General features: G+C 50.5%; 6 protein-coding genes across 6 annotated transcripts; 2 read left to right on the top strand and 4 right to left on the bottom strand.

The window, feature by feature from the left end:
* Positions 1 to 488: 488 nt before the first annotated feature.
* On the bottom strand, positions 489 to 3,956 carry N7489_010290 (ubiquitin-ubiquitin ligase UFD2; the record flags this gene model as incomplete). The annotated part of the gene is made up of 6 exons (XM_056716039.1): positions 489 to 586; positions 641 to 790; positions 842 to 2,885; positions 2,937 to 3,147; positions 3,206 to 3,840; positions 3,927 to 3,956. The coding sequence occupies 6 exons, from the start codon at positions 3,954 to 3,956 to the stop codon at positions 489 to 491; spliced, it is 3,168 nt and encodes a 1,055-aa protein (XP_056563661.1).
* A 793-nt stretch (positions 3,957 to 4,749) lies between these two features.
* Positions 4,750 to 5,930, bottom strand: N7489_010289 (J domain-containing protein; the record flags this gene model as incomplete). The annotated part of the gene is made up of 3 exons (XM_056716038.1): positions 4,750 to 5,291; positions 5,351 to 5,599; positions 5,660 to 5,930. The coding sequence occupies 3 exons, from the start codon at positions 5,928 to 5,930 to the stop codon at positions 4,750 to 4,752; spliced, it is 1,062 nt and encodes a 353-aa protein (XP_056563660.1).
* A 537-nt stretch (positions 5,931 to 6,467) lies between these two features.
* On the top strand, positions 6,468 to 6,952 carry N7489_010288 (uncharacterized protein; the record flags this gene model as incomplete). Its single annotated transcript, XM_056716037.1, has 2 exons — positions 6,468 to 6,534; positions 6,621 to 6,952. 2 exons carry the CDS (start codon positions 6,468 to 6,470, stop codon positions 6,950 to 6,952), a joined length of 399 nt encoding a protein of 132 aa, XP_056563659.1.
* Positions 6,953 to 7,170: 218 nt separating this feature from the next.
* Positions 7,171 to 8,040, bottom strand: N7489_010287 (nicotinate-nicotinamide nucleotide adenylyltransferase; the record flags this gene model as incomplete). Its single annotated transcript, XM_056716036.1, has 1 exon — positions 7,171 to 8,040. The coding sequence occupies one exon, from the start codon at positions 8,038 to 8,040 to the stop codon at positions 7,171 to 7,173; it is 870 nt and encodes a 289-aa protein (XP_056563658.1).
* Positions 8,041 to 9,709: 1,669 nt separating this feature from the next.
* Positions 9,710 to 10,942, top strand: N7489_010286 (uncharacterized protein; the record flags this gene model as incomplete). Its single annotated transcript, XM_056716035.1, has 3 exons — positions 9,710 to 10,297; positions 10,353 to 10,556; positions 10,622 to 10,942. 3 exons carry the CDS (start codon positions 9,710 to 9,712, stop codon positions 10,940 to 10,942), a joined length of 1,113 nt encoding a protein of 370 aa, XP_056563657.1.
* A 980-nt stretch (positions 10,943 to 11,922) lies between these two features.
* N7489_010285 (uncharacterized protein) lies at positions 11,923 to 16,017 on the bottom strand (the record flags this gene model as incomplete). Its single annotated transcript, XM_056716034.1, has 3 exons — positions 11,923 to 13,656; positions 14,013 to 15,041; positions 15,103 to 16,017. 3 exons carry the CDS (start codon positions 16,015 to 16,017, stop codon positions 11,923 to 11,925), a joined length of 3,678 nt encoding a protein of 1,225 aa, XP_056563656.1.
* Positions 16,018 to 17,431: the final 1,414 nt, after the last annotated feature.

Here is a 17,431-nt window from a genome sequence, read left to right as displayed (position 1 = left end):
CGCGGAGGATAAACAAGAAGCTTAAAAGCTTGTGATGCGGAAGGCGGTGGGTCCCGGATAAGGAGCTACACAGGGTTCAACTTCTCCTGCTTCTTTCTCCTCTTCCTCCTTTTTTACTTATTTTTCCTTCTATATCTTTTTTTCTTTTTTAAAAAAGCAAATAGTTTAAGGAGTACCGATCAAGGGGACAGCTTTTGGCGAGACAATGTGAAAATTGTCAGCTTTAAGGAGTGTACTACTTCGAATCACAGTCGTGCAAACGAAACCCTTCCTATAACTACAAAGGGTATGACAGCAGGCAAATTGCACAGAGTGAGCGAATTAGCGACAGGACTGGGTTCGTTTGATTTCTACTCGACAGAAAGTCAGACATGTAAATAACCTGGGGGCATAATTCCACATAAACGGAGTGTAGCATTCTGTCCCGTGAACGCTAATGGAAATGCCCCTAAAAGAGCAAGCTTGCGAATTAGATCATAAAAACTTCCTTAAGTCGATGTGTCCATCCGATCATGCACCATTTCCCTCCGTTTGCCAGCTAATTTCTCTGTTTTGAACGCCTCGATCTTGGCCTTAAGGTCGGTGTCTAAGAAAGGTGGTTAGTAGTGGATCAACAACTGGAAAAAGGAAAATTGCTCACCAGCCACCACATCTTCGATCTTCAATGGAACACGGTTAAACGGATCGTGGGGGTCGCTGAGGAGATGCGAGCGGATTGTGGCGCGGTCGATGGAGATCCGCGAGCTGGGAAGGATGACTGGGTCGTCCATGAGTGAATACATAAGAGGATCTAGAAGATTAGTAGCTGTCGAAAAACAGTGTTCACATAAAGGGGACATACCGAGGAACTCTTCAGGGATCTCGCCCATATCTTCCTCCGCTTGCTCATCGGCCTCCTTGGCAGCCTGGACCTTCTTCTGCAGCTGACTCCAGCGACGGAGCTGCTCGGGGGATTTCAGTGACCACTTCCGGATGATATCGGCCGCCTTTTCGAAATTGGCTGGCTTGTATGATCGGCCATCACGGGCAACAGCCAAGATGAAGTTTTCCTTGTTGATCAAGTTAAGATAGACATCCACAATCTCACTCAGAAGAGCGCGGGGGTTAAAGCCATATTCCTGCAGGTTATCCACTCGGAGGTTCGAGCTCTTGGGTCCCACCATTGCGTCAAGGTTGTAGTCCAGCATGTCTGCCAATCGTTGCACAATTTCAGGCATTGTGAACGAGTCAGCAAGCGCATCGGTGAATAGCTTGAGCATTGATACGGTTTGGTTAGTCAGTTGCATGTAGCTCTTCGCGCTGCGCTGCGCTGATGAAAGATGCTCTTCCCGCTGCTGGCGGGTTGCATCATCCATTGAGTTGCCCTGTGTATTCAGCTCTGTCTGAGTGTTGTGGATAGTCTTGAAAGCACCGAAGGATTCGTCGAGTACATAAGTCACATCGTTCAGTAGGAGGTTGACGAATTGGACGAAGAAATCCAGGTTCTGATTGGCTTGAATGGACAACTTCTCCCGGTACAGAGTGTTGGGCCAGATGCATTTGATGATCTCGAAGATCTCGTAACGAATGTTAAACTTGTCGTAGAATTGCGAATGCGTTCCCGTGAACTCTGCCTCGATGTAGAATTTCATGACCGCATGGAGGAGATGCTCGTTGGCAAATGGCATTGAGTTGAGCAGGTCGACCAAAACACCGCTGGCGCCACCAGGGCGTTTCCAGGTGCCTCGGAACAGAATGGAGATCAGTCCGGCTTTCAGGTAGGGATTTTTAATATAGGCGGAGCTCTCCAGGAATGTGATGCAGAGCATTACTAACTCATCTCCCTGGGTGGCGGTAATGATCTGTGGCATGCACCACATGATAAACTTGAAGTTGCTCACAACGTCCTCCAAGAAGTACTCTGGTAGACATTTGAAGACTTCAGGCTGCTGCTCTGGAAGAGGAAGGGTAACCTGTTCCTTGGGGAAGTTCTTTCCCGAGACGAGTCTCAGAAGCCACACGGTAACATATCGCATGAATAGCATGGAACGAGCTTGCCAGTGCTCGTCAAACAACACACCCTGCAGACTGTACTTGAGAGCAATACCCAGGTCGAGCTTGTCCTTGTACTTCTTCAGGGCCGTATCGAAGGTGCGCAATTGCTGCGGATTGTTAAGCCAGCGAACTCGCTCGAGTTCGAATTTAGTGATTGTACTCTCCATATGTCGCACATCTTTCTCGAGTTGCTCCATCTTTGACGTCAATGATTCACTGCCGTAGTGATGAGCTGCGACAGTCAGGAAAAATATTTCAGTGATAAAGTTTGATGTTCCTTCAACCTTCTTGGAGTAGAAAGCGTCGGAAGCATGCTGATCGGCATTAATTTTGGTCTCATCCCGCATGTCAACTCGAGAATCGCGGTGGAGATAATCTGCATCGACTCTGTCGATCTTGGTGAATGCTGCATCCATGAATGGCTCACAGAGCTGATCGAGGCAAGTTGTGATATTGAACATGAAGCCGTCAGACGATACTTGCTCCGGATCGACCTGCATCGCCCGTCGTTTGTGGTTGATGTTCATAGCAGTAGCGAACCAATCCAAAACACGGTCCCGAGCCTCTTTCGAGGCCCGAATGAGATGGTTGATAACGTCAAGAAGGTCAGAGCTAAGCATCTGCTGTGTCATTCGAAGCGATCGCTGGGCATTGGAAATGTAAGCCTGGTCCCGGGTTTTGGGACTAGAGAAATAAGACATGGTGACGTTAGCTTGGAGAGGTGAGAGGCGGAACCATGGACCCAAAAGAGTGGTTTTCTCGAATTGAGCAGGGTCCTTCGTGTTGTTAAAAATGGACGATTCCGTGATTGCAGCAGCGATGGAACCGTGGCGAACAAGATTTCGAAGAGCCTGAACAAACTGGTCAGACGTGGTCCAAGGAAATTGGGGCGCTTAGCTTACAATAGCGTATGACTTGTAGTCATCGTTAACATTCATAGAAGAAAGCTGCGCGCTCAACTGCTCGACGGCAGATATGAAAGCAGGCTTGACAGAGTCGTCTTCGTCAAATCTTCTGACAGCCTCATTGATAAATTCGAAATCGATTCCTCTGTCATCCTCAGGGTCGATGAGAAGGTACGAGGCCAACGATGATTGCGGGGACCATTCGCTCCTATAGTCCTGACAGTCAGTATCTAGTGCCAATGCAGTGGCATTCCAGAAAAACGAACCCAAACATCTCTGGCATCGTAATCGCAAAGATACAGTAGCTCATACATAGACGCCGCGCCTCACAGAGAACCTGATACTTTGGGTCCTCATCTCCCGTCCGCCTCAATCCCTTGTACAGCTTTGTGATGCGCTTCCAGCATGGCAGCAGATAGTCAAGGGGACGCTGTCTCTCGGCCTTTGATGCGGCCTCTAGGAGGGCTTGATCTAGAACCGCGACCTGGATGCGCAGATCCTGGCCCTCATCCTGCAGTTCAGTCCGAAGTCCAGGTAAGTAAGTGCGGTTGCCATGAATATCACGCTGCCCTTCTTCCTTGAGGGTCACTCTGAACACGGCGCTTAGTGTCCGGTCTTCGAAAGCCTCGATGCTTTCAATTTTCTGAGGTGGAGGGGTGCTCGGGGCTGAGGGAGCGGCGGATCGTGGTCGGTCTGGTGTAGCCGCGGCCGGTGTGATCTTGATCCGCTTCCCCTCTGACTGCTGCGGGGTTGGTGGCGCGTTGAAAAGACGGCTCGGTGGCTGAGTGGACAGTGGTGAATGTGATGGAGATGTGTTAGCTGAGCTCTGTGCCGATTCAGAGTTGCTGTCTCCGGAGGCTTGGACCGGGTTTGAGAGCTTCGCAAGTCGCTTGTTGCGAATCTTTTTTTTATCGAAAAGATATGTCAGTCTCCGTGTCACTGCGGGGGCGGGATTGCTTCGTAATTTGAGCACAACAAGTAACTGACCTTGTCTGCGTCAGAAAGTGTATCCGACATCTTGACTCCAAGTCAGACGATAAGCGGTTTTTGAAAGTTTGGCAAGACCGCTAATCCGGTGGATCGGGTCGGCAGAATATCAATATTGTCGTGATCGTGTGGGAATCATAAGGAGGCGTGAAAGCGGAATAAGGCTGCTCCTAAGCCTCAAAGCGGGGGAAAGTATAGAATCTGGAGAAGGTGAACGAGATGTTTGTGATTCCGTGATGATCGCCGAGATTCCTTTCTGTTCTGATTCGAGATTCAGCGCCCCGGGGCCGTGATCAAATTTGACTAAGCAGATCTCATTGTCCATGGTAGGACGAGATACAGGATGGGTACTTCTTATTTCAAGGTCTCACCACATAAAACTATGTACCTCCAAAGTCACTATCTGTATTTACATGCATGGTACACTCATCTTAGTCCTTCCTATGAATGTATTTTTTCATACGTTGAACTATCAGATGATTGAATATCAAGTCAAGCAATAACAGATTTATGGCTACAACCTCAACAAACAATACTGTGATGTGATATATCTCCATGCATCTCAACCGGAACGTGACATCAGAGATGAAACCAAATGTCGCAGTTTAACCAAACCTCGGAAGAAGACAAAGCCACTGATATCTTAGATGCATTCGAAACTCTAGGAAAAATAAAATATACAGCTAATGAACTGAAACTCCCATAGATGCCACCTTGTGGATGGGCTAATGATATTAGAGCACGTTCTTTTGCAAAAGAGCCCAACAAAGAAACAACATGCCATGAAAAGATGCGGCGTAAGCCTCCAAAGTCCACAGTGCATTTAGTATCTCCCCTTCATTTTCAGTTGATCCAGACGTCGACAGCTCGGCATCTCCATTGCACGAGCCTTCTTCATCTTCTCAACATCAGGGAAGAGCCACCCCTGCGCTTCTTGCAGCCTCCTTTCCCGCTCATGGGCTTCGGCGTCACATTCATTCCGCAGTGTCCTGACATATTCCACCTCCACGCGCGTGTCTAGCTCTCGGAAGTTTCGGGCACTAAAGTTATCCACATCGAGGGGGTTCACAAAGTAATTGAGATTAAGTTTCGGGGTCGAGCGGCCAAGTGTATGCGGGGAGACGGGGGTATCAAAGCGATAGGAGGGTCCGGATGGGGCTGAGGGGCCAGAGAAGAGAGAGGAGAGGAGCGGCAGGATAAATAGAATGATAAGCGGCAATAGTTGGCGAAGGAAACTGCGGGCATCGATTTGAGCTTCCTGCTCGGCGGCTGCTGGGCGAGGTCTGCGGCGGGGCGCCTGGCCTCCAAACTGATGCACTCGGAAACCCGGGCCGCCTCCCATGTTGAAGACGAATTGCGGACCACCTATAGTAGCACACGATTAGTTCAGGTCAAGCGAATACCAGAGGGATGGGTAGTAGTACCGAAACCACCACCGCCCATTCCGCCAAATCCACCGTTGAAGAACCGGTTGAACATCTCCTCGGCTGAGACCTCCTCGTCGAATCTCGCACCACCACGGGGGAAACCACCACCGCCGAACCCACTGAAGGGGGATGCGCCGCTCGAAGCACTCGGTCCGGGCTGGAACCTGCTATCAGGATCGCCGCCGAATTTGTCGTACTTGGACTTCTTCTCCTCATCGGAGAGGATCTGGAAAGCCCGTGAGACCACTGCCACCGCGGGTAAGAATCAATATGTCAAGAGCTGGGCCAGGGTTGGTCATTGCTCACTCTTAAACGCCTCATCTGCACCTTCATACCCATTCTTATCGGGATGCGTCAACAAACTCTGTTTCCGGTACGCCTTCTTAATCTCGTTGTCCGTTGCCGAGCGCTCGACTAGCAAAATTTCGTAAAATGCCGTAGGCTGACATTTTCGGATCCGAAGCACGGCGGCTTTCTGGTCATCCGTGTACTTGCGATCCTGGTTGCCCTGCTGATGGTCGCGCGACGTCGCACCCCCGCGTTTGGCGTCAGAGCCAGATGCCGAAGCCGAGGGCATAGCAACCGTAGTTTATAGGGAAATACGATAAATCCTAAACGGCACTTATTTGCTGGTGTAGGAGGGAAGAGGGGGTTTGAGAGAATCCGGAGGGCGTATGTTGTAGGGTGGCGTGGGACCGCGGATAAAGGAGAAACAATCCGGCACGAGATATGGTTGGTCTGGCAGATTAATCAAACGTGCGATGAGATGGCCAGAGCAAAATATTGGCCTGATCAAGATGCAGCGAAAGCAAAGTGACAAGGTGTGGCTGATTCGGTGGACATAAATTGGGGAAAAAGCGTGGTCTTAGGTGTCTTTGCCAAGCGCCGGAATGTCTGGACACTGCGATAACATCACTTGCCGAACTGATAAACCTGCCAACCTTTCCAAGTCGGTGATATTCAATTGTGAGTGCTGCTCAGACCCATTCAGTTCAATTAAAGCACACCAGTCTCATTGATATACCTGCAGCAACCTCAATTCTTGGCTGCCAAAGCTCCAAACGGTCTTCCGTATTCATCAAATAAGTCCTGCTTCGAAGCTCAATACCTCAACATGGCGGACGATTCAACTGTCGAGAAGACCAAGCAGACGGTAATCCAGCGCTTCCGGGCCTGGGGTGGTAAGTGGCCTACGAATAGCCTGGCGCAACCGTCAAGGCAAGCCATGTCGCAAGTGGTCACTCACTGATGTCGTTTCTCAACCTAGAAAACTCATTCCCACCCACGTTGCTCGCCTCCATGATCACAGCCCAGCACATGCGCCCCTTCCAGTTCTTCCCGATGCTCTTCCCACCCGTGCTGATTTTCTCCAGCTATGCCAACCTGCAGGGCTTCAAGACGGACACTGCCGGCATTAGCGCAGCTTTCTCCGGGCTGTATCTGCTTCTCGCAGCCCGCCGTCGACAGCCATTCATGAAGAAGTTTGGTGTTCGGGGCGTCGTGCGCGGTGCGACTATGGGTTTGGCTTTGGTCAACATGGTCGGTGGTGGGCTGGCGTACACTCTAGGTAAGAGGGAAGAGGAAGAGGATGCGTCATGATTAAAGTGCCATAACTATGCGAAGATCGCGTTGCTGTATTGGTGTCGCGAGCTGTCCTGTACAATATGTGTATCAAAAGTGGTTTAATTGTGCGTTTTGGGACATGGGTGACCTCAGGTCTCAGTGTCAGTGAATATCGGTTTATGAATTATTCATGCATTATCATTATACAAGTTGGACATAGGCTGTAGGAGTCTCCCGGTAGTTATTCCGTCTATCTACACTTTGGAATTTCCGGAATACGGGTGCTCCGATAGCACAAACCGCCGCACCTCTTCAGGAACCAACCAGTCGAGGTCCTGGGGAGCCGATTGCAGCGCCTCGCGGGCTCTAGTTGAACTCACGGGCTGGTCAGTAGAGGTACGACCCTCGACAAGCTGAATCCGCTCGGCCCACTCCCTACGTGCACCCTCGTCATCTCGGTCCCCTCTAGCAAGGGCCGCCACATACCCCAGCTGCTCCTCTCTCCCGCCCCACTCATCGCTCGGCCGCATAGTCACACGCAGCCTATGCTTTGACAAGAAAGGTCCCAGAGGCTTCAAGGTATGTTCCGGAGGATAGTACTTGGAATTGAAGATCCGGATCAAAGTATCGTAACCCGTAAGATGGACCTGCTCCAGAGGCACAGGGTAAGAATCCGATGTCTCTATGGCAGCAGCTTTATCGATAAAATAGGGCTTTTTTGTGACGCCAATATCAATCAACGGGAGAGTTTCGACAGCATGTGTGAATCCCGAGGCAGCGAAGGCCGGTGCCGATGCGAGGTGGGCACGGAGATCCCGAGCTAACAGCTCCATCATCACGAGCCGGTCTTCGAAGGAAGCTGGCTTGGATGGCTTGTCCGCATTCTGGGTCGCGAGAAGGAGGAGAACGCGAGGGCGGGGCTGGGGATTTTCTAGAAGTGCCGTGGTGACAATGCGGAGGTGGGCGCGGGTGGGGGGATTGAAGGACGAATCTAAGACATAGAGTGTTTCTGATTCTGCGGAGTGATCGGGCGGGATGGTTGTTAAGACCTCGAAGTCTTTGGTTGAGGTTAGAAACCGCTTCAGCAGTGAGGCATACTGGGATCGGAGGGCTTGGAAGGACATGTCAATTGTTTAACTCCACGTCATAGGTGATCTATAAGGTTCCAAGGTTCAAAGGTTGTGATGCGGGATGCAGGTGTCACGATAAGACGTCACCGCCTTCGATATCGAGATCGACATCCCAAGATTTAGATATTTCCAGAAGATGGCTCCAGCATGCGCCATGGTTCACAGAATTGAGATCTCCTCACTTATGAGCAATTCCTAGCAATTTGCTACCAGTCCCTAGCAATTTGCGGAGTTGAGGAGGGGTAGTAGAGACAGGGGCGAAATCTCAAGTAGGATGTTTCATCTTGGAAAGCTTCTCCGTATCGGCATCTCAATTCTGTGCATGACAGGGATGATCCCTCTCCACAAACAAGGCTTTCTGAATTCTCGCTTCGGTGCTACGGGAAATGAAACACTTTGCAAACGAAAGACCCAACCTTGGAAGTACAAGGGCCGTGCTGGTAGCCCTGCCTAGACCTCTTTGATCAATTTCATCCGATACACCCGTGGACGGCAGATTTGATCAATGTGCCCCACCAACTCCAGTATGGACGGCATTTAGAGTGAATTGTGTACATCTTCATCTTTAACAGTATGGGAAATTAGTAGATAGACTACCCCGTGGAGTCCAGAATGCCATCTTTATTTCTAAGACCAATTTATATCCCGAAAAATGGCGGGAAGCGGGGGACCCTGGGACACGGGAGCCTGATTTATGTGAAACCCACGGCCATTGTATTGTGTATCCCGTATTATTACAGCCGAGTAGAGTCGGGGCTGAACATTAGAGCTTTCAATTCCTTTTCCCGTAAGTTCCGGACACCTAGCCGTATTATTCTCTACAATGATCGTCTGGATTCTCGGACTGTGTTTCCCCATTAGCATCTACATTGTAGACGTGGCCTATAGAAGTGGCCCCCAGATATTGTCAGACTTCTCTGATATATGGCACGTGCATGTATGTCCGCGCCCTAAAAAGCCGTTTGGGGACATGCTCTCCGGAGTACAAAAGGTACACAACATATTCCATACAACATAAGTTCAATGACCCCCTATTAAGCACTCTATCGAAAATGATATGTCGATAGCCGGTGACGCCACCAACGCCACCTCACCTTAATAGGTCGCTTAAGAGGCTCATAGGAACAATATCATATGAGATTTTTATGTGAGATTAAAGGTCACAGCCCCGGTGCCCACGGGCTCGGGATAAATGCCAATGGTCCAATGAGATGTCCGTTCCTGAGACAGTGGAGATGCATATATACCGTCGATCCACCGGTATTACCGACATTTAATCGAATGGATTTTAAGATACTCCCGTACTACGGAGGATTTCATACTATAATATTAAATTAAAATCGATATCGATGATTTAATTTAAGGAAATTAAGGAAATTAAGGAAAATGAGTTAATTACGTGGGCTCTCTTTTCTTCTCTCTTCTCTCTTCTCTACTTCTTCAAGCTTGTTATCTCTTGACTTCTTTTCCTTCTCTGTGAGAAGCCATACGTTCCTTCCCTGCGAATTGATTTCGCACTTTGCTCAGTCGCTCTTTCCTCAACACACTTACTTAAACAACTCGCTAAATTCCCAAGGTCGCTCGCGCATTCTTGCTCTTGACATCTCTCTCATCCCACCTTGACTTTTTCTTGGTATCCACCGTCGTTACCAATAACTTCATCATGGTTGTCTTGAACAAGTTCTCCGTTGCCGTTGTGGCCGCTCTGGCTGCTGTGGGCCAGGCCACTCACGAGGGTCTCCATGCTCGTCGCGTCCTGGCTCGCTCCGTCACCCCTGGTGCCGAAGCTTCGACCTCGACCGTCCTCGTTGTGCCCACTGCTGCCGAGCCAGCTCCTACGGCTTCTTCTTCTTCTGCCGTGTCTGCTCCTGAGGAATCATCCACCGTGCAGTCTTCTTCTGCTCCCTCGGTGGCTTCCAGCTCCATTCCTTCCGTTGCTCCTTCCGTCGTTCCTTCCTCTTCGGTTGTTTCGACCCCTGCTGTGAGCTCCTCTGTGCCTGCTGGCTCTTCTTCGCCTGTCGCTTCTAGCAGCAAGCCTGCCGTCACCCGCACTCCCATCAGCTCCCGCCCTACTGGTCTTCCTACCAAGTCCTCTTCCGGCGTGTCTAGCAGTGTGTCCGCTCCCGCTGGCACTGACGTCCCTGGCGATGGCTCCGTTACTGTGACCTACACTGTGACCTCTGGAACTTCCACTAGCGTCATTACCACTACCATCTCCAAGACTGCCACTCGGGAGCACACCGTCACTGCCGTATGTGCTCTTCTGATATCTTATGCTTTGTAACTTTGAGCTAACTTTGATATAGACCCAGTCTGGCTCTGAAGCCTCGGCCACCGAGTCCGCTGGGGACATCACCCGCACTCGCACTTCTACTATCAACAGCACCAAGACCGAGACCGTCACTATCGTTGAGGTTCCCACTCCCTCCGGTGAGGCCGGCAATGGTTCTGGTTCTGGTTCTTGCGGCGCTGTTACCGTTACTGCTACCGTCACTGAGACTGTGACTGCTGTACGTGTTGCTAATTCCCTTAACTGGCACATCAAAAATTAACATTCTTTTTTTTTTTTTTCTAGGGTGCTACCGAGACCCAGACCCCCGGCAACGGCAACGGCAACGGCAACGGCAATGGCAATGGCAATGGCAATGGCAACGGTGAGGGCAACGGTGAGGGCAACGGTGAGACCGTGTCGGAGTCCACTACCCGCCCATACACCAGCTCCACCCGCATTCCCATCACCCGCACTCCTACTCCTTCTTCCAGCGGTTTCGCCACCCGGACTCCTTCCGCTAGCGCCAGCATCAAGCCTATCCCCTCCTCCAGCGGCCAGCCATCGCCCAGCAGCACCCCCACTGGCAAGCCTTCCTTGGCCAACTGGCGCCGCCACTTCATCTAAACAACACACTGCTAAGGTGAGGGGAGGCTCCACCTCCACATGGCAGCGAGTTGCGAGCTTGTTAATGATCTGAGAGAAAGTTCCGATTTCCTTCTACTCGCGCAGAGGCGTGCTGGTACTGTACCTATTTTTGACAAGTTTCGGTACATACGGTTTCGATTTCACTTTTTATTTACGCTCCATTTTTTGCCATGTTTCTTCTTTTCGACTTCTTCTATTCTTGCAATGGTCTTGTCATGCCGGATTGTTTTGGGCCCAAGCTTTCCCTGCCTGCTTGTTTACGTTTTGCAGGCGAACCTCAATTCTAGCCGCGGTCCTCGATCTTCAATACTCCTGGCGTGGCATTTCCTTGCGCTACATTTTTACTCTCCAATGTGAGATTGAGCCATTCACCATTGGACTCGGAACCTTTTCTTTCGTATCGTCTTGACGGGTGGTGACACGTCTGCTTTGAGGACTGGATCTTGCCCCTTTTCTGTTGTGAAGGGAAAAAATCGATCTTGCGTGATCTTTACAGATCTTCATTTTGCGAATGATCTTTGCGTTGTTTTTTCGTCTTCGTGTCTTTCTTTCCGTGTCGAAAGCCGATGCTGTGAGCAATATCGGTATCCAAGGTTAGAAACCCTGAATTGACTTGAGGCATTTGCCTGTTTACCAAAAAATATCTCTACTTCATTTGTAAGATACGTAAGAATGTAGTGGACGAGGCTCTCTATCCCGGAGAGCTTATAGTAAGGCTTGGCCCGTGACGGACCTGTCGATCAGTGTCGATCTTGGGCTGTGTCAGGAACAACACATAGGGACGTGGATATATAGTATAGTAGAGCTTTGAGTTGATATCTCATGTCATTTGTACATTCGAGAGTATTAATGTACATCAGAATAATATACAGAATTCGAATATCCAGCTTCATCCCTAGAAGGCATGCATCCTCCCATCATCATCCTGCCTGTGCCACTCAGAATGAATGTTGATATCTTTATGGTATCGAATCCAACGCTTCAACCCCTTCCCTCACAACCCGCTCCCGCATAATCTGCCATTCAACCCATGTCACACCCTGCAACAAACAATCCGCCAGATCATCGAGTTTCCCCGGATCAACAGCAGCCACCTCGTTCACCATATCAGACTGAGGGGATACACGCAACGGAGGAATAGATCCGCTCTTCAAAGCACGAGACCCCTTCCCTTTCCCCTTCTTCGACGTCTGCGTCTGACCCTGCCATTTCCGCATATACGCACCCGCAACACCATGCAGAGCAGGACACTCGGATTTATCCGCAAGCACTATCTTATTGTCGGCAGAAATACCCAGCTTGTGCTTCTTCATACCCCCTCCCGTCTCCGGGCAAGAATTGGTACCCCGCATCGCAGCAGAAAGCCACCGTCCAACAAGATCGATTTTAGCCTTCTTCACTTCTCGAGCATTGGGTCTCTTCTCCTTCACCTTTCCCCCGATTTCGGATTTTTCCATGTCTCCTTTCCCCGAATCTGATATCCCAGAACCACCCTCAAGCCAATACCTCACTACCCGTCTCGGCTCAACGCCTCGAACAACCAAATCCGCAACTTCCCCGCACCTCTCCTGTCGGAGCGTATGCAGAACAGCGTACAGCATGCCCTCCAACAAGCCAACGCGTAGCGTCCATTCAAGGACGGCACTGCCCCCGCCCGAGCGAAAGCGCTGACGCTCTATGAGCACATGCGTGGGGCGGTATGCAGCTATGAGTGATGAGATTAGGGTGTAGGCATTTGCAGCATAGAGGTCAGGCGAGAAGGAGTCTTTTTCTTTTGAGGATTGAGCGATCTTGGCGGACGGGTCTTTTTCCGTTTCTACTGGGAGATTGGATTGGGATGATTCCATGGCATCACCAGATCCTGATATTGGTTCGGGTTTGATTATACTGGTATTCTCCCCGGGTATTAGGTTCAAACTTGATATATCCGAAACAGCGAGTCGGTGCCAGGCCGTTAACTCTGGGAGTTTGGGGTTCGCTGCGTCTATCCCGACACCTGGGGTCCCAGAGCGGGGCACTCGCAGATGCGCGAATGCGAGATTCTGAACCCCCATATCGATACTGAGAATGCTCCATGGTTGCGCAGGATTTGATGTTGACAAGCCTGCCGACTCGGTCTCGGCCTTGGTCTTGGTCTTAGTTGACCGAGTTTTTGTCGACACCAGCCGCAGATCGACCCGTCGATCTTGGCTTAGCCCGGTGGTGGCACTAGCACTGGTACTGGGGTTGGCATTGGGACTACTAGTGATACCCTCTGCAACACCATCCGCGGCAGCCGACAACTGCAACTGCAACTGCGCCTGTGACCGTGAATGCAACGTCAACTCCGCTGCAATGCGCTCAATAAGAACACCCTTCGTACCAGATGATTGGATGCCCGTTGCGCGCGCGATGCGCTGCAATTGTGCTGATTTCAAACATGCAAGCCAAGGGTGGGTTGGGGAGTACAGTACTGCAGTGAGACGCATTGGGGGGTTTGTTTGTGTTTGCTTGCCAAGGGTGGCATTGGGTGCGGGGTCTGGACTTCCTGGTACAGGCACAATCACGAGCACGGTAAATACCGGATTTCCGTGTCTGGCTGTGCGGAAGACCTGTAACGGCAATTTTAGGCTGGATGCATGGGCTTTGGAAGGGGATCTCGGGATTCTTGAAGGTGGATTGCTGATCGGTGCACGGGCCATTGACGTTCGCGGCTACCGTGGCACTGGGTCGGATTGAGTTCGTTACTTCTTGGTATTTCCAGGGTTCTGTTGGACTTAGTGTAGAGTAGACTGTCATTTCTTAGGACCTCTACTAACAGTTGATATAACAAATAAATATTATATGCGCCTTCTATTTCCCAGACAAAATATAACACCGAGAGCCCCTTATGTCGGTAAAACGGTGTGAATAATAAAACTCCCCCAATAAGCAGTAAATGCAAGGCGCTGAAAAGCAAGTCAATCGAAACATTCGAAAACAGCAAGTAAAAAATAATAAAAATAACCAAACACCGAAAATCCAAAGAGCAAAGAGCAAAAGTAAAGACCAAAACAAGAGCAGATTATACCAATGCTGGCTGTCCAAGCTCGACCATTGCAATCTCATCTCGGAGGTACAACAACGGAGCCCAAACACGCCAATGCAGCACGCCTATATGAGCAAGACGCATCCCGATACGCTCGATATCCGACTGCTGCGGCGTCAGCATCAGCGAGGAAGTGCTCACTGATCCAGACGCACCCGCAGTTCCAGTCTGTGGCGCAGCAGGACCCAAAGCGGCAGATAGAGGAGCCCGCTGAGACTCACAGATCGCCAACGGTGACAACGGCAAGAATCTGCGGGCCGCCGCCAGGGTGGTAGCAAGAATCTTGCTACGCATACTATTTTGGAAGAAGACGAAGAGATCGGACTCGTTCGAGAGATGCCATTCGAGCGCTTCCTCAATGGGAATAATGACCTCGTCCGCGACGACAGGGTCGAGCTGCAGCGCGGCACATGCAAAGCGGGCAATCTCCAGTGCAATACAGCGCATATTTTGCGTCCAGCGCTTTCCGCCGCGGTGGTCGGGATCGTCGTCGTTGTTATCTGGGTTCCCCGCGACGCGGTTCTCCAGGTCCATGCCGTCTTCCATTAGGGACCAGACGCGTGAGCGGAAGGTGGAGTAGGTTTCTTCTGGTGTGGAGAGATACCGCTTGTGTTTGTTGACGTAGGACTCGAAGATGTACCAGGCGATGTCGAGGTTGATTAGGTTTTGAACTGTTGAGCGGAGTTGCCAGAGGCGCTCGGAGTCAAAGAGGAAGGTTTCGGGAAAGTCAACGGGCGGACTGAATTGGAGGAGTTGGGCGGAGATGCCGCGGAACAGGGCTTCGAGGGGTTTAAGAGTGTCTTCTGTTTCTGGGGTTGGAGTTGTTTTTTGGGCTTCTGCATTTGCATCGTCTCGACGGGCTTGTTCGCGCACAGATAGGTACCAGTGGCGGGCGGTCTCGACCTGGAAGCCGCCGCGGTTCATCTTGCCTTGGAAGTATTCTTGGAGGAAGGGGACTGTGTCTTCGATGAGGAGAACGCGGAATGCTCGGATCTGATGGTTGGCGACGTCCTATCAAGCCACGAATTAGTTCGGAACGTTGCAAGAACAGCAAGGGGTAGATATGACATACCAACTTCATCGCCTCTAGGATCGAAAATAATGTTCGCAGGCCGTTGACAATCTCCTGGGGGTCCTGGGAGTGTGAACCCTTTTCGATTTGCTCGACCATAGAATCTGCCCACTCATCTCGCATCGGAGCGCAATGTGTTTTCAGGAGTTTCGCCAGCCATTTGGCCAGCGTGAGCATGTCGAGAACGCCTTTGCGTATTTGCTGCATCAGTAGTGGGACTTCCAAGTTCTGCATGACAGTTGGGTGATCCCGTTCCGGAACAAGGGTCTTGATGACGTCCTGCAATGTCTCGAACAGGGCGGGCAAACGGGGATCGAAGGTGCGTCGAGTACCATCACTCGACTCGACTTCCTCGGTGGTGGCATCGGCAGTCGCAGCATGGTAAGAGTAGATACTGATCTCTGCAGCCAAAGAGTCCCAATAATCGGCGGCTTCTTTCCGCTTGCGTTGGCCCTTCTCTCCGTCTAGGTCAGGCTTGAAGTGCAGGTCGCGGTCGAAATTGGCGTCCATACGGAGGTTGATGTTGCTCATGATACAGGGTAGATCAAGCTCGCTGAGAGTCTTCTTTGTAACCGGCGGGGATCGCCGAGCCTTGCGCAATAGGCGCAGATCCCGGGACCCTAGTCCCAACTCTTGGGGTATACTGATAGCTTCCGGTGACGGCGAGGGCTCCCGAAGCCGAGTGACAGCAGCTGGTGTCGGCGGTGCAGATTGTCGAGCTCCATGGGGATAGGCGAAGGGTTGTTGACGACGGCGGAGAGGATGAATGGAAGATCGGTCGTCACGATTGTGAGAATCTCGCCCCTCATTCTTGTGATACTCTTTAGAACGACCACCTCCAGCACCATATGCCTCTAGAGGGCCTTCAGCGCCCTCCTCCTGGGTCCGGGCTTCTTTTGTGCCTTGTAGATCCATCGCTAATCACGATATATCTGAACCTCCCCTGCTCAGACAGTCAGATAAAAGGAAGATTTTGGGGGTGGCAATGGCGAGACCACGCCATGCGCCTAAGCACAGAACAAGGCGAATACGCCCCTATGCAACTCCCACTCACAAATTTAATAACCCCCTGTTTGCCTCAGGCAGGCAGCCAATCCGCAGTCACCGAAAAGTGATGCAAGTGAGCTGTCAATTCCTGTGGAGCCGAGGATTGCTTGGATCTGCGTCGATCGCCTCGTGGTTTCCGATCAGGGGGGTTGCAGGGTAGGGAGGAACTTTGGAAGGTAAAAGGATAGCGGGTGGAAATTAGAATATTGAAACACACCGAAATAAAAAAAAAAAAAGAAGTGTATAAGAATCCGATTAAAAAGAGAATATAAATTCAGAACAAAGAGTGTATATGAGATCCCAAAGCAGAAAAGGGCATATACTCTTAAGAGAGCAAACAAGACCAAATTCCCGAGTAAAAAAAGACACAATAGACAAATCAAAGAACGAAAAGAAAGAAAAGAAAGAAAAGGAGTTGGCAAAGCGACCGGGATGAACTGATATAGTGAGTGTTGTATCGCATCTACACCGGATTCGGCTGGACGCAACCAGACATTCCCTATGCTGCTACCCGCGAGCAGCCCCCCTCGACTACTGGGTATATCTCGACATGGTCACATCTTTCCATTTCCGATTGAATCTTGTTATCTGAATTTGATGTCCTAGGAAAAAAAGAAAAGGGGGATTAGTCGCCTCACTTTGAACCTTGAAACCAGCACTGGCCACGTGAGAGTCTCCTTTTCTCGGGGAACCACTGGATGCAGTCGAGTTGCGCATTACCAACTACTCCGTACTCCGTACATAGTCCCAGCTTGGCAGAGAAGAGTGCAGAGAGTATGGAGTAAGTAAGTACGAAGTATCGAGGAGAGATGAAGCAGGGCCCCTCTCGTCGAGATCGGAATGTTTTTGGTTCATGCCTTGGCGACTTTATGCCTTATTGCCTGATTACCTTATGCCTGATAAACAAGGCCTTAATATTCCTTGGCAACCCTGTACTTCGCCTACCTTCATCACTTAACTCCCACCAATTGATACTCACTTTCATCTCGGATCTGAATAAAATCACCGTGATTCAGGAGGCATCTACTGCTTATAGACGGATATCAGCTCCGTGAATCTTCCAACTCCACTGGCCATGTCTTTGGCCACAATAACCCCACCGGCCTTATTGACACCCAAATCTGGCTCAACAAATGCCCGCTCAATAGCTCAATAACGCCACCATGTCTAAAAAGGAAGAGATAAAAAGGAAACATGATTTCCACGTGGAATCTGATCTGCATGATCATCCTACATCTTTACTACGCAATATCATCTCGATTACTTGCCGAAGGGAAAGGAT

This window comes from Penicillium chrysogenum (genome assembly GCF_028827035.1).
Source record: "Penicillium chrysogenum strain IBT 35668 chromosome Unknown utg000005l_segment0_segment0, whole genome shotgun sequence".
NCBI classification, from domain to species: domain Eukaryota; kingdom Fungi; phylum Ascomycota; class Eurotiomycetes; order Eurotiales; family Aspergillaceae; genus Penicillium; species Penicillium chrysogenum.
The sequence above is the reverse complement of the archived record's forward strand: the minus strand, read 5'-3'. Positions and strand labels throughout refer to the sequence as shown.